This window comes from Apteryx mantelli, chromosome 8 (assembly GCF_036417845.1).
Source record: "Apteryx mantelli isolate bAptMan1 chromosome 8, bAptMan1.hap1, whole genome shotgun sequence".
Taxonomy (NCBI): domain Eukaryota; kingdom Metazoa; phylum Chordata; class Aves; order Apterygiformes; family Apterygidae; genus Apteryx; species Apteryx mantelli.
The window spans coordinates 32,396,996-32,412,356 of NC_089985.1; the positions used below are offsets into that span (position 1 = coordinate 32,396,996).

The following is a 15,361-nucleotide window of genomic DNA, read 5'->3' on the forward strand; positions in this document are numbered from 1 at the left end:
TGTCAGCTCGTGGTGGCCGCGCTGGTGGCCGAAGCCACGGGATGGAAGAGGGCAGCCCAGAGCTGCCGTCCGAGGCATGGCAGGGCTGGCAGCCGCCGCGCAGCCGGCAGGATCGACCCAGCAGCGTCTCCAGGTGCCTCAGTTTCCCCAGTCTGGTGTCGGCTCCTGGCTCAGCTCGCAGAGGAGGGGGGCGAGCAACGAGGTTCAGGGAAGGAAACAGGGCTCACATGAGTTTTGGGCGGCCAAGAGGCCGCAGCGACGGGCGCGGGCGGCAGCCGCCCCAGCCACGCTCTGTCCTTCAAGAGGTGGCTTTGGCACCAGAGGGCAGCAAGGCACCAGGCACCCAGCGTGGCCGTGTCGCTTCGCCGCCCCCGCGAGGGGTGGCCCGTGCGGGTGGCCGGGTGCAGCCCGCCGGGCCGGGCACGGCGCTTTCCCCATTGGAGGAGGCGGCTGCCGCTTAGGGCCTCACCTGCTTAAAGGGCGGGAGGTGCTGCAGGTGCTGCAGTGGGGCTGGGCAGGCTGGGCTGAGTCTCTGGGAGCTGCTCTCTGCTAAGGTAGGTTGGGCGCTGCGCTCTGGGGAGCGGGCACCCATGCGTGTGCCCCAAGGAGCTTCCCCGCTGTGGGAAGTGGCTCTGCTCTGCTTCCCCGGAGTAGAGAGGAGCGACTGGGGCTGCCTCTCACCACAAAGCGGCTTGCTGGCGCAGTTTGCCCTCCTGAAGCTCCCCTTGGAGGGAGGGTGACCTTTGGGTGCTGTAGGGCTGTGGGATCTGCTGGGGTCTGAGCTCTTGCTGATCATGTTTGTGTTCTCCCCAGGTGCAAGGATGGGGTGCTTCACCTTTATCAAGGTCATGATGATCCTCTTCAACCTGACCATATTTGTAAGTGCTCTTCAGGGCCCTGCTTAACCTGGGGGTGGCTCCCCTCTGCCCTGGGGTGATGTGAGCCTGGTGAGCTTCCCCCTCAACTGCCTTGTCAAACTGGGGAGTGGGACTGGAGTAAGCAGCTCCCTGGGGGAGGCTGTGCTGTGGATGGGGTGGCTGAAGCTGGCTGGCATGGACTTCCCTGTGCTCCCTCTTGGAGGGATCTGGGGCTGTGAGCAGGTGGATGCTGGTGGGATTTCTGTTCCTGGGACCCTGGGGGGTGCAAGACCTGATGGCTGCCTGGCTTTAGCTGGGAGCCCTGCCCTGTGCTGGGGCAGGGCAGCCTGAGCTGGGCACTGCGAAGCCCTGGGCTGGCAGTGGCTTTGTCAAGTGCCTGCTCTGGGTGTGGTGGCCAAAGTCCAGAGCGAGGTGAAGCAGTGGACTGTCCTGGGGATGGTGGCTGTCATGTCAGCTATGCGTGTCCCTCCTGGTGCAAAGGTCTGGCTGGGGGTGCCGGGCACTGTGCACCCAGGAAAGGGTCACTTGCAGGTCCCTGCTGGTGGGTCCCTGTCTCTCCAGGGGAGCAGCCTGTGTGTGGGGCAGGGACTGGAGGTGTTGGGGCTCCTGGGAGCGTGTACTGCTGGTGACAGTAGCAGAGGTCCCTTACAGCTGTTTTGACTTTGCTGGAGCAATAAAACCACCTGGAAGGGGTGGACTGACCCACCTTGGAAAGGGAGGAGGGGGAAGCAAAGCCCCCAAGCTCGAAATACTCCCTCCTTAAAGCCCCAGCCATGCTGTGCCCTGGCACTGGCAGGGAAGGTCTGAGCCTGGAGGAGGGCAGGGTGCCCCTGGGTGGAAATGGCCTTGAGCTGATCTTGCGAGGAGCGTAGGAGTGACTGGGGCCAGGTATTGCTCAACAGCTCTGGTGTGTGAGTGGGAGGTTCCCCACAGCTGGGGGAACTCGTGGCAGCGTGATGATCCCTGGTGTCTGAGCTGGCCACATGAGCCCTCCAGAGCTGCTGGGGTGTGGCCAGCGGTGCTGCCGGCTTGGTTGCCCCACACAGGGGCTGCTGCAGCCCCAGTGGCACCGAGACTATTTGCCCTGGGGAAGGGAGCAGCTGCAACGCACAGCTTGGAGGATGTGCTGCTGGTGCCTGGTGTTTTGGGGGAGTGACCTGTCCGGTCACCCTGGAGCCTGCAGTGCCCTGACCTGCCCTCGGTGGTAGGGAGGGTGCTGGGCCGGTCAGGTCTTGCATTGCACGGGGGAAACCTGGGAAGTGGAGGAATACCTGTGCCAGCTCCTTGCTCGCCTCCCCTGGGCTGTGTCTGAGCGCTGGGCTGGCAGAGAGCGGGGCTGCCCCTTCCCTGGAGCTCCTGGCTCTGTTTTTGCCCAAGCGCTGTATAAATAGCAGTTTGCTGGTGGGGTGACTGGGTTTGCTCTCCACCCCCCCCCCCCCAAATCCTTTCTCTCAGACTTGTGATGGTGAAAAGACTGGGGATGTGGGAGTGGAGGTGATGCTGAGCAGGGTCTCCATCTGCCTCCCTGGAGGGCAGCTAGTGAGATTGCTGCTCCTCCTCCTTTTCCTCATGGCCCCGGCATGGCTGGAGGTGCTTACTGTGACCTGAGCAAAGCTTGGTGAGGGGGGAAAGAGAGGAAAGGGGTGGCAAAGCACTCTGAGCTTGCAGGATGGGAGGGTGCAAACTGCCCTCATGCCACCCTGGCTTGGCTGGCAGCCCCAGCTCTCCTGGAGGAAATGGTGCCCAAAGGGCTTGCATCCTCCTCAACCTGGTGGTTGCAGCTCTGGCTGCAAATGAGGCTCCAGTTGCTGTCAGGGGTGCTGTGTCCCTGCCCTGCTCTGCTGCTCTCTGGGTGGATGTGGCTGTGCATCCTGGTTGGCAGGGATGGCTCCAGCAGAGCGCTCTCACTCCCTGCCACAAAAAGTGAGGGGGCAGGATCTAGGAAACTTTGGGTTTTATGAATCTGGGAAAGCCATATCATGGGCTGGTGGAGGAATGGGGTGCAGACATAGGGATGCAGGCCTTGTACCTCCTTGCTGGGCAGTGCTGCTGGGAGCCCTGAGCCTCTGTGGTGCCTTGGGCTGAGCCTGGCTCCTGCCTCATGTGTCTTCCTGGGTTGCCCCAGGGGCTGGGTCTGAGAGGGCATGGTGGTCTGGCTGGGTTTGGGGTGGTAGCGTGTGGCCGATAGGGAGAAGGTGCAGCAGGGTGTGAGGAGCACTGAAGCTTCCTGAGATCTGGCAAGGTCCTGCCCTGCTCCTTGCTCCTGGAGGACTGAGCTCTCCCAGGGCTTGTCTGTCCCCTGCTTTGCACTTCAATTCTGGAGCAATTGGAGTTGCATCTTGCCTGCCCCATCCTAAGGTCTTCTGCCCTTCCTCAGGGGCATGGGGACAGAGCAGCTGGCTCCTGTGCTGAACTGAGGACTTGTAACCCTGTGGAGCAGGGCTGGCCCTGCCCTGGTAATGCTGCTGGCAGACCTGTGCCTGGGGTGGCCTCCCCTGCCACTGGGGAGTAGGGGGTCCTGGGCAGGGAATGAGTCACAGGGATTGCTGGGGTGTCTCTGTCTCCGCTCCAGCCAGCAGCTGTCCTTGCTGCCTCCCTGGGTTATGCTGGAGAGCTAATGCTGCCTTCAAACTGCAACTGGGTGCCTCAGGAGAGGCTGAGCTCTGCCAAAAACACTTAAGGAGGAAGAAAGTTGTTCCCCCACTGATAACTCTTGCTCCCGCTCTCTAGCTGTCCCTCCTAGGCTGTCCGTGAACTAACGTGTCTCTTCTCTACCAGCTAGGTGGCGGGACCCTCCTGGGAGTTGGAATCTGGGTCATAGTAGATGGAAAGTCCTTCTTCGATATATTTGGGGCGCTTTCTGCTAGCGTCCTGCAGGTTGTGAATGTGAGCTACTTCCTCATAGTCATCGGTGCCATCCTGGTGGTGATTGGCTTCCTGGGGTGCTGTGGGGCCCAGAAAGAGAGCAAGTGTCTCCTGATGATGGTAAGGACATGACTAGGCTCAGCAATGCTTTATCTCCTTATCAAGCCTCACTTGAGCTGGGTTTCTGGTGGGGGAGGCAGGAGGGTTAAGGACATCTCCATGGAGATGTCCCTTCTGGGTCTTCCTTTGTGGCAGAAGCTGCTGCTGAGCAAAGGTTTCCCTAAAAGGACTTGGAGGATGCCCAGAGAGGCCAGCCTCCTGCAGATGCAGGGCTTGGGGGGGGGGACCCCAAAGTCATGCTGCTTCTGTCCCTAGAGCAGAGCTGAAGGCAACGAAACAGCTTTGAGCCCTAGATGAGGGTCAGGTAGGGCCTCAGGAAGCAAACGAGTACAGCAGTTCGCCCTGGGGGCCCATGGACTGTGGCTACTGCTCTGACCTCCCTCCCCTTGTATCTCCTAGTTCTTCACAGTCGTGCTGATCATCTTCATTGCTGAAGTTGCTGCTGCTGTGGTGGCTCTTGTCTACACTGGTATTGTGAGTGGCATGTCTGAATCTTGGGACTGGGCTAATTTGGGACCTGTCTTATCCCCTTGGGATGCCTTGGGTAAAATGCTGAGGGCTGTATGCTTGTCTTCAGCCCCGGCTGAACAGCACACAGCAATCTAGACTACCCATGAAAGCCAAGTGCATGCATGTGGTATGCCTTGAGCTTGTGTTAGCTTGACTTGTTTTCTGTTTGTGCCTTGGATCCTGCACAGAAAACAGGGATTCCCATCACACTAAAGAAGTGAGGGCTATGATATAAATCTGGCTTTTTTTGTTTTAAACACACTAGTCTAACACCAACTAAGGCTTAACATCTCTCTCCCTCTCGGAGGGTAAGAAGTTCCTGTAAGAGGAATACTGAAAAAAGTGTCCAATGCTTCATGCAGAGCAAACGCAACTCCTTATTAGACCCTGGAGAACCCACCCAGGGAGAGAGGTGACTACTTCAACACCAACACACTTCACCTCATTGGATGCCAGAGAAGCCAACCACAAGGCAGACACCATTAGGCAACCTGGCTCCCTCAATTATGCTGCTTATCAAATGACTCATTTGTCATAAATAGCCTTGCTGCTGTGCAGCACTGGTGTGCGGGGAAGGTGTTGAGCTGTCCCTGGGCAGCAGGGTTATGGAGTAAGGGGCTCCTGGCCTTGCCATGTCTGATCTACCCTGTTCTCACAGGCTGGGACCTGAGATGGGTACTGGGGGCTCTTAGCTCCCCAGTGCTCCCCAGAACAGTCTCTGATGGTGTTTTTCCACCTCTTCTCCCAGGCGGAAACGCTGCTGACAGCCACAGTGACTCCCCTACTGAAGGACAAGTTTGGGAAGGAGCCAAGCCTTACGCAGATCTGGAATGTCACCATGAATGAGGTGTGCTGAGCTGGGGTCCTCCTGAGATGCTCCTGGCAGTGGCCTGGTGGCATGTAGCCCCATGGGCTTGGTGGGATGGGGATGTAGCCCTGGGCCCAGGTGTGCCCCACTGCCCCTCAGACTGTGACTGATTGACAGGCACCTGGGACCTGCCCATTTTGGATCTAGCAGTGCTGGAGCCATGCATGCCATGTGCTGAAGTCTCCGGAGAGGGGTCTCCCCTCCCCCACAGAAGATCCTTGAACATCCCTGCAGAGTTGGGTTGAAGTGGGGGGGACCCCTCCATAGGGTGGGGAGGGACTGAGTGGTGAGGATGTGGCTGCTGGGGAGACCTGGAGGATGTTCTCAGCATCTCTCTCCCTCCTAGCTCCATTGCTGCGGCTTGAATAACTACACAGACCTCACGGACTCCCCTTGGCTTGTGGAACACAAAACTTACCCTGCACCCTGCTGCTCTGGAGCACCATCATGCAATGAAACCCTTGCTGAACAAAGTCATGTCCCGGTATGAATGCGTGAGCAGCACTTACTGTCTAGCAGAGCTTGTCTGGGGTGCGCTCTGGTCTGGGGAGGAGGGATCATCCTGGAGCTCAGTGGGGAGGCATGAACTTGGACACCTCTCTGTCTCTTTAGGGTGTTCCCCCCAAAATGTTGTGCTTTGATCTGAGAAGTGGCTGAGATGAGATGCCCTGTGAAGCCCCAGACCCTCTCCCTGCCCATGAGGGGCTGGGCTGGGGTACCTGGTGGGGGGTGGTGGTGGTGGGAATCCTGAGTGTGTGGTATGCTCCTGGGGGAGTATAACCCAGTGGTGTGGGGTCCTTGCTTGTCCTCACCACCTCTGTTGCTTCCTGCAGGGTTGTTTTGATCAGCTACTGACAGAGATCAAGACAAATGCAGGTGTGGTGGGTGGCGTAGCAGCTGGCATTGCTGCCTTGGAGGTGAGTGTCAGTGTCACTGCTTTAACACCTTCTCGCATCTTGGGGTGAGCAGTGGGGCTAGGGCTGGCCTGGGTGGCTGATGGTCTAGAGGGTGCTGGAGTGGCCCTGTGGACAACCACTGGCCCCATGGTGGCTGCCAAGCCTTTCTCTGCAGGCACACCTGGCTCTTCCTCCTTGGGGGTGCTGGGGGTGATGCTGTGGGCTGTGACCTGAACCTATTTCTGCCCTACAACCAGCCTCAGTCCCCTGCAAGGGGGGCTTTTAAGCAGGAGGGAGGAAGGAGTGAAGATGAGGGCTGGGTGGCAGCACCTTGTGCCAAAGCGCAAGCTGGGGGCTAGGCTGATCCCTGACCCATGCGTGCCCTGTGATGAAGGCTAGGAGGGGAGCTGACTCTTCTCGCTGCCCGCAGATTGCGTCGATGACGGTCGCCATGTACCTGTACTGCCGCCTGGATGAGAAGTGACCCTGCGAGGGAGATCTGCCCACCGGGACGCGCCTGCAGCCTGCGGTGCTCCCTGGGCCTGATGCTGTCCTGCGCACTGTGATTTATAGCTGTGTTTTGATCTGCTAAGCTGGGATCTGTAGAGTTCATATGTATATTTTTGTACTGATATGGCACAATGCATCTGTACATAGAGACTTCTTGTTTTTTGAAGTGGAAAAAGTGGCTTATCTGTTTTGCTGATGCCAGTGGGAGATAACATGGCACAGGCAAAGTTCAGGGCTGCTAATGGCGCTGAGGCTTAGTGATCCCAGCGTGCTGCTGCCAGGCCTGGGTGGGTGTGGGACCTCTCGCACCCTGCCACCCCAGGGGCAGGGACCCGCCTGCTGCTGCTGGGCCAGCCCATGATCCTGAGCCCTGTGGTGAACCCTACTGCAGGGGATGTGGAGGCTGGGGCTAGTCCTGCTGATGGACCCAGGGGTGTTGTAGATGACAACTGTGCCCTCAACTGCTGCCCCAGGCTGTCCCCATGTGGTCCCCCCTGGAAGGGGTCGGGGCTGGTCTCTGCCCCCTGCCCTGGCATGATGTACAACCCTGCAGGTCCCTGCTCCCATGGGCTGTGATCTGGCCCTGGCAGCCTAGTACTGCGCTGTGATTTCTGTGGCAGGAAACTCCTGGTGCTGGTGGACCATCTCCAGGCTGTAACAAAGAGGGGGAAAAATTGTTCATGTTGGATATAAACTATTTTTTGGAGCTGATCTCTTGTACTTCCCAAATGACTTCAATAAATACCTCTGACCACAACCTCTGAAGTGCTTGGGGGCAGGGGACAAGGGGAACCAGTCTGGGGCTGCCTTGCCTACACCTGGGGGCACTGGGTTCCCACAGGGGTGGGCTGGGGGAAGCAGGGCTGGAGCAGGGGAAGCACCTCTGCAAAACCTGTTTAACCTCTGTGGCGGCACATTATACCCTTTGGGGGAGGTCACCTGCTTAGCTGTCACCTGCCAGTGCTTGGAAACAAGCAGGAGCGCTGCTGTGTTTGCACAACACCCAGGGCTGTGCCGGGTGCAATAAAGTCCCGCAATTAGGCTTGCAAACGAGCCCTCCCCTCGGCGGCACCGCCCCAGCAACGGCTTATCTCGAAAGCAGGGGCTCGATCTGCGGTGGCTTTTACTGGAGCCTGTAACTGTAGCAGGGCATGTGTGACCCAACGCCTTCCCGCAAGCAGCGGTCGGGTTGCTTTGGTGCCTGCTCGGGGGCTGTTCAATGCCTCCCCGTCCCACCAAGGGCGCTCTGCTCCTCTCCTTCGCTGGAGTCCAGCGACAGAGGTGTCACCTCCGGGTCACCACCCCAGCTGGGCCTTTCTCCCTAAATCTGGGTGGGCTGATTGCCCTGCCCCTCCTGCCAAGCTGTTGCCTGCAAACCACGAGTGCCAGGTCCCTTTTTTTTTTTTAAAAAAAAAGCCATTTTATCTGATGTGGTGGTGACAAGCTTGGGAAAAACAGCAGGAGAGGAATTGGCCAGCAGGGCTGGGGTTTTATTTCCTTTTCCCCTCTGCTGTGTGGGTTTGCAGGGCTGCCCCAGGTTCGGGGTGCTCAGCCCCGGGTTGGGGTGCTCAGCCTGGGCAGCCGTGGCCCTGCCGGTGCCTGGAGCGGGGCAGGTGTCCCCACCCCGGTGACTCAGCTGGGGACGGGTGACAGCGGCCCTGCCTCTCCTCCCGCCCGTGGTGAGGCGTGCGGGAAAGCTGCCGGAAAAAAGGCCTCTTGCTTGCCGGGAGGGGGAAGGTCACAGTTTCGCCGTGAGCCAGTGACTGGACAGGTGACATCTGGGTTTGCGCCCTGCTCTCCTTGCCCGGACACGCGGGAGACGCCTGGACCCGGCTCTGCCTGCTGTCCGCTCCTTGGGAGCCGCTCCGGGTGTCCGATAGCACCGTGCTCCCAGCTGGCGCGGGGTGCTGGCAGCTCATCACGCCAGGCCTCAGGGCGTCCCCCCGCCCTCCATCGCTGTTTTGGGGACGGGCTTTGAGAGCAAGCCCCGCACACCTCCCCGGGCATCGCCGCTGCGGTGGCAGTAGCGACGGGGGGCTCGGCCGGAGCCTCGCTCTGTGCCGGGGGGGGGCGTGTGTGTGTGTGTGTGTGTGTGTGGAACGCGCTCCCCGCTTCGCACGGCTGCCTCGAGGCACCAAACCGCAGCGCCCGAAACGCCAGGCGGCGACGGGCCGGGGCGAGTTTCGCTGGCTGCGGAGGGCAGTTTCTGCGGTGCTTTGGCAGCGGCTGCGCGCACACCCCCGGCTTCGGTCCTCCCTCCCGCCTGGAGGGAAACTCGAAGGACCAGTTTCGCCTCCCGGGTGAGGCCGTCGGTCGGAGCGCGGCGAAGGACGATCCCTCCCTCGAGCCTTTTCGGCTGCGCTCCTGCTGCAGGCGGCGGGCGCCGGCAGCCCGGGGGACTCGCGCCTTCACGCCTGCGCGCCCGTGCTGCTCCCAGCCCCGACGCCGTCCGCCTGCCAGGGCGCCTGAGCCTCGGGAAAGCTCTGCTCGGGGCTTTTCCTCGAGGCTCGCGGGGAGTTTCTCCCGGAGGAAACCCGAGCTGCGAGTTGAGCGCGCGCCCAGCACAAACCCCTCATTACCGTCGGCCGTGCAGGAAGGGCGCTGGCGTCGTCCCCCCCGAGGCTGAGGCACGGAGCGAGGCCGCAGGTTCCCAAAGGACGAACCCGGGCTGGGACCGGTGTGACTCACCCCGGCGAGTGGCCGCGGCTCCCACCCAGCCCGGCGAGGCCCTGGGGCACCTCGGTGACGGACGCGCCCCGATCCACCGCCCTGCAGTACCCGCAGCCGTCCGGTCCCCCCGAACCCGCGGGGTCCAGTGAGCCCTGCTCCCTGCCGCGAGCCTGGCCCGGCTCTGCTGCGGCTTCCCCTCCGGCCCGGCTCCTCTCCTGCCCCCAGAAGCTCAAGGATGAGAGCCAAGAGGAGACCGTCGGCAAAGCTGCCCGGGACCTGCTGGAGGGGTTTTGCCGCAGCGGGTTCCTCCTTCGCACCTGCATTTGGCAGGCCCCGGTGACACAGGTGTGCAGCCGGCTGGCTGCCAGGTCATGCCCTTCCCTAGCCCGCAGGCAGCATGCGCTGCCTGATGCTCGGTGCGTCTCTCCGCTGGGGGACCACGGGCCGCAGGCAAGCTGGGGCAGCAGGTTTCCCGGGCAGCCGCGGGCACCGGGGCTGCTGCAGCAGAGGGAGGGCTGAGTTGCCCAGCGGGCTGCAGATAACCACATGGGTGAGAGCCAGGCCCAGCTGCACTCTGATATTGCAATAGGGCAATCGCAAGGATGGAGGTACCAGAGCAGAGCAAAGGTCCGTCTCACCCAAGATCCTGCCCTTGATGCCCGGGGAAGCTGGATCGGCACCAGCATGGTGTGACATTTACTGAGCATGTTTCCTTTGCCAGCCTCCAGTGATTTGAGCCTCCCGGAGCTGCCAGAAGTCTCCATGTATTTGGAAACCCTTGGGCTGGTCCGGTTCCCTTCGAACCTATGCCAATAACCTCCCACAGCAAGGAGCGCCCTGCGGTGCTTGGCCCTGTTCAGCCCCCATTCGGGTAGGCACCCCAGGGTGCCTGGCAGGGACTCGCCCTCAGCACCCCGAGAAACTGCTGGTGACGTTGGCGAGCCAGAGGCCGAAAAGTCCCCCGGGGCATGTGATGATAGCAAACTTCCTTATTGCCCCCAGGAAAGGCGTCTTTGGGCACAAGGTCTGCGCGGCATCGGGTGGTGCAGGCGTGTGCGTGTGTGCTTGTGTTCCCTCTTTTTTTAGCCATGACATAGTGTGGGTGAGAGCGGAAGGGGAAAGTCCCCTGGCAGGGAAAGGCCGTGGGACTGGTGGCAGCACCTCTGCCTCGTGCTCCTGCCAGGCCTCGCTTGTGGCTGTCCCCAGCCACATGTCCTCCAAGGGTGGCGAGAGCTGGTTGTCCCTCACTGGGCTCCCTCCAGGGAGGGAGCCACTGGGGCACCTCCAGGACCGGGCTCACCAAGCGGGTGGCATTCAGTCCTAGAGCTGTGGGATTTGCTTTTTATAGGGAAATGGAGGTGGAGGCGCATGCTGTGGCCCTCTGCTCCCATTGCCATGGGTGGTTGCACCCCGGAGCCCCAGACCCTGGGGACCAGACCACTGGCACCATATTTACCCCCCATGGTGGCCTGGGACCTTGTCCCTCCAGGAAATGTCCACTTTTGATGCAAAACATGGGCTTTCCCCTGGCTTGGAAACTGGGAATGTGCCTGCCTGGGGCTGGGCTGTTGGAGGCAATAAGGAAGAGGTTGGAGCATGGGGTGGAGGAAGAGCGCCCAGGCTGGAGGCTGTTTAGCCTCCTCGTGGACATGGGGCTGCGGGTGGAAATGAGGGGCTGGAGCTTGCCAAGGGGCTTTTGCATCTCCCCTTGACACTCCCAGCCTGAGCGGGCACGAGCCCGGGAAAGGCACAAATTCCCAGAGAAAGAACTGCATCCCCTGCTAGACGGAGGCAGGGACAGGGACAGCAGAGGCGCCCCCCAGGACTGGGGTGGCTGGGACAGCCCTGGTCACCCTCTGCCACCGCATTCCCACGGCCCGGCAGGGCTGCAAGAGCTTGGCTCCTGGCCAACCTGCTGCTGAAACAGCAGGCACCAAGCACGGACGTCGCTCTGGAAAGGCACGGCGGGTCCGTGGCACGGGCCCCGTTCTCTGGAAACGAGCCCTGTGCCTCCCGGGCTTGGCTCAGTTTCTCTGGAAACTGCAAAGAGCCCGTAGGACGTGACTCGGCGGGGCATGCAGGCCGATAAGGGACTAGCTGGTGGCCCGGTGACAAAAGGGAGGCTCTCGCCAGCTCCCTGGGCTGGCCTGGGAAGGGGACTCGCTGCTCCTGCACCCTGCCGGGCCGGGCGCGGGGGCTGCGTTTGCACGCCCGGGAGCCCTGCGGAGCTGCCGATGCAGCCGTCTCCCCATGGCGGTGGGTGCTGAGCACGGGCTGACTTCCCGGCAGGTCGGCTGAGCACCTTCACCCCCCGCTCGGCACGGGGGCTCGGCCGCGCTGCGTCCCGGCACCGTGGTTTCGGAGGGGCAGGGCTCAGCGCTCTAGGAAATGAGCTTCCCTCTCCCTCTTTCTAATTGGTTTCATCAGGGGAGGCAATGGAGATGATGGGCCCCATGATTAGTGGGATGAGGAACTGCAGCGCTTGCGGTTTGTCCTGATAAAGCAAGCAAATGAGACGCGAGGGCAGCGAGGCGGGCATCAGCTGCGCAAGGAGTGCCCGCTGCGGGGGAATTTCCCTCCCTCCCTCCCTCCCGCCTCGCCGTAGGGCCTGCCAGGACGTTCCCGGATCAGCGAGAGGAGGACATCCTCCAAGGGCACGGCTGGCCCGGGAGGAGGAGGGAGGGCTAGACACGAGGTTTTGCCTCCCTGCTTGGGGGAAGCGAGTCGCCCCACCGGAGCCAGCGTCCTCGTGCCAGCCGGCTCCAGGGCGATGGGGAGCAGGGTGGCCCGCGGGGGCCGTCCCCCACCTCTGCCAGGCCTCTTGGTCCCCCTTGCCCTCCTCCCGCACCTATTCTGGGCCAAAGCTGGGGCGTTTTGGCAAACTTCTCATTGCTGCTTGGCTCAGCAGGTCGCTGGGCACAGCCCTTGCCCGTCCCCGAGGCCGAGCAGGGACTGAAGGTGCTTATCCGGCCATCGGCTCTACCTAGTCGCCACGCGCTTTCTCCGTGGCACAACCCTCCTCCCCTTCCTGGCTCCTTTCCCCTCTTCCCTGCTGCGGGGAGCAGAGATCACCCAACCCTTGGGCCCATCAAGCCCAAAGGCCAGAAATTGCTGTGTGTGCAAGTGGTTTTCAAAAAGTGGCTCGGTGCCCTACTTATTTGTCGGGCTATCAGAGGCTGCGGGGAGGCGAAGGAAGGGGTGTTGGGTTGAAAAGCCAGCTGATATTAAACCGGGTGCATTAATCATTAACGCCACGCCAGGTAGGACACAGCATGATAACCACGAAGGCAACAATCCCAGGCACCGAGTTGAAGATTAATTTGCACCAGGCTTTTGTTGTGCAGGGCGTGGGAGACAACAACCCAATTTTCCCGGGGCAGGGAGCGCAGCGGGGGACACGAGCAGGGCTGGGCACAGGCTGGCAGTGGCACCAGGGCTCTCTGCAGTTGCTTGGGAAGGGACCTCCCGCAACCGGGGCCGAGGAGAAAACCAACGCAGAGCCCCTTCCTCAGAGAGGGTTAGGTGCCTCGGTGTCGCGACACTCTTTACAAAGTGGAGGGTGCCAAAAGTCACCCCCCCCCCCCCCACAAATGCTAAGGGATGCGATGGAGAGAGGTGGCGTGGGTGGGGAAGGAAGTGGGTTTTTCCAGGCCTCATCCCAGGGCTGAGCCCTGCCTGGAAATGCAGGTATGCTGCGGAGCAGGCTGCTGCGCAGGGATGCTCCTGGAGGGCTCCCCGGGGCACGGGTCAGATGCTATGTTGTCGGACGCTTGTCCGTCCCCATCGTGGTTTGCATGGTCCTGACCCTGCCTGGGACAGATCCTGCCTTCGAAACTTTTTTTTTCCAGATGGCTCAGCTCCCTGGCCTGGCTTGTAGGTGGCCTGGGCGCAGGCGTGGGGCGACAGCGTCGCTGCCTCCCTCCCGCGCCTGCCTGGGCCAGCGCGGCCAGACCCCGGCATCCCCCGAGCGCTGAAACGTCGATCTGGGCACCGGGGCGATCGTACGGGGCTTGTTAGAGCCACGCTCCTCCCCGACACCAGCTCGAGGGGTGCTTCCCTCTGTTTCGGGGGCGCAGAGGGAAAGACATGCCCAGCACCATGGGAAGGGTCAGCCAGGACCACAGATTCCTGCGAGGGAGCACAGGGCTCCCTGCTCCCCCCGGCACGGAGATCACCACCAAACAACCATAACGCAGAAAAAAGCAACAACATCGAATTAGGCAGAATCCCCCCCTCCCCCCAGCCCTGGAAAGGTGAAGTTTCATGCCAAGACTGTTTTGCTTTTGTTTAATTATCAGCCTGCTCCGGGGGCGCGGAGCAGCCTGGGCAGGTTCTGCTCCGTGACGTTACACAAAGCGAGCGAGGCCGGGGCGTGGGGGGGCTGCGAGGGGCCCGCTGGAGACCTGGGAACTGGCTCCTGGTGTCACACGTGCAAAAGCTGACACCACGCAGGGCTTAGCTGCTGGCCGGGCTTCCCTCTGGAGGGCAGGGGATGTGCCTCCGGGACACCCAGGGATGCTCCAGCAGCTCCGGGCTGAGCCCTCTGTCCTGCAGGACCGCGGGAAAGGGCAGGCGCGGGGGCTCCTAATGTGCTTCCTGGGGCCTGAGCACCTTCAGACAGCGAATCTGCATGTTGGGGGTCACCATCGCCGGGGACTGATGAGCCAAAGCTATCAACCAGCACAAACGGTCCCTTCGGAGGGGTTTAGCCTTGCTTCCAGCATCCCTCAGTCCCCCATCCTCCATGTAGCCTCCACCCTACAACTACAACAGTTTGCAAACTTGAAATAAGCCCCCGCCGAGCCGGGCAAGATTTGGTGAATATCGCCCACCAAAAAAAAAAAACCTCTGCCACCCTCCCTGCTGTTCAGGTGAGCAGTACCCAAATTTGGATCCACCTGGGCCTTGCTGGGCTCTGGCCAAAGGCACCAATCCCCATCACTTGTCCGCAGAGGCCGGGATCCTCCCTTCCCTGTGTGGGCCCTGGCAGGAGCCCAGCGCCGCCAGGCTCAGCCGTGGCAGGAGGCAGAGGCTGGTGGGGGCTGCCGGGTGGCTACAACCTGCCTTGCTCTGGCACCGCAGAGAGGGGCAAAACAAGCAGGGGGGACTCAAGGGTGAAGAAAAAACCTCGAGCAAGTCCGTGCCCTGACAAAAAGCTTGTACCTGGCCCCGCGGCTGGGGCAGGAGTGGACCGGGGAAGAGGAGACCTTCCCCAGCGCCTGCTTCTTGCCGCTGGGAGCCGACACTGGGCAGGAGCCTGGGAGGCAGCTCCAACACCTGCCTGCAACCACCCCCAGTGGGGCAGGGAGGAGCGAGGGGCGCACGTGAACCTTGCCTTGCTGTGGCTGTTGTTTTGCTATCCCAGTCCCTCCTGCACACGCTGCTTTTGCTTTCCAGACACGGGCTCGACAGCACGGGGAGCATTAGGGTGGTTGACCCCAGCATAGCAAGACATGAGCTGCCTGGTCTCAGCTCTGATCATGGCTGGTTCGTGGCCTCGGCCCCATCCCCTCCAGCTGCGATTTCCCTTCCTTGGGTGCAAATGGCACAGCGCAGGCACTCGTGAAGCTGTGCCCGGCTGCAGGGCAGGGCTGTGCCCCAGCACAGGGAAAAATCAGCGCTGGAACAGTGCCTCCATAAAGAATTCATTTGCCAAGTTACGTCACACATCGTGATCACCTCCGGCTCTGCCTGTGGCACCTTCCTCCCTGCGGCTGGTTGTTAGACCGCAGGTGGGAGGCAGGAGAAAGCCCCATTATTCCAGGAGCAATTTCTTCCAAAGGAAAAAAACCTAAATAACCCAGAAATACAGCCCAGACCCTTGAGGGTCCGATGGCTGGGGCCTCCCAGCCCTGGACGGTGGGGTGCAATGACCCCAAGCTGGCTGCTCACTGCCCCCTCAAGCCTAGGGGGCCTAAGATACCCCCCCCCCCGACAAAAAGCTGCTTTGCTTTGGGCTGCAAGAGGGTAAAGTCGGGAGCTGAAGAGTGTACGCAGCCAGGCCGCAGGGTCTGCTGGCACCCTGCCTGGGGTGGTGGGGCTAT

The 15,361-nt window shown here is 61.4% G+C and overlaps 1 protein-coding gene across 2 annotated transcripts; it reads left to right on the forward strand.

Moving 5' to 3' along the window:
* Positions 1-482: 482 nt before the first annotated feature.
* On the forward strand, positions 483-7,404 carry TSPAN1 (tetraspanin 1). 2 transcript variants are annotated; one of them, XM_067300479.1, is made up of 8 exons: positions 483-554; positions 814-878; positions 3,657-3,863; positions 4,263-4,337; positions 5,122-5,220; positions 5,588-5,725; positions 6,075-6,158; positions 6,568-7,404. In XM_067300479.1, the coding sequence occupies exons 2-8, from the start codon at positions 822-824 to the stop codon at positions 6,619-6,621; spliced, it is 714 nt and encodes a 237-aa protein (XP_067156580.1). In that variant the 5' UTR covers positions 483-554; positions 814-821; the 3' UTR covers positions 6,622-7,404. The 2 variants fall into 2 exon arrangements, with proteins under 2 accessions (XP_067156580.1, XP_067156581.1); XM_067300480.1 differs by lacking the exon at positions 6,075-6,158.
* The last annotated feature ends 7,957 nt before the right edge of the window (positions 7,405-15,361 follow it).

Coding starts and splice junctions, on each gene's coding strand:
- TSPAN1 (XM_067300479.1), top strand. CDS start 822: ATGGGGTGCTTCACCTTTATCAAGGTCATGATGATCCTCTTCAACCTG. Junction 879..3,656: donor TCTTCAACCTGACCATATTT/GTAAGTGCTCTT, acceptor CTTCTCTACCAG/CTAGGTGGCGGGACCCTCCT. Junction 3,864..4,262: donor GCAAGTGTCTCCTGATGATG/GTAAGGACATGA, acceptor TGTATCTCCTAG/TTCTTCACAGTCGTGCTGAT.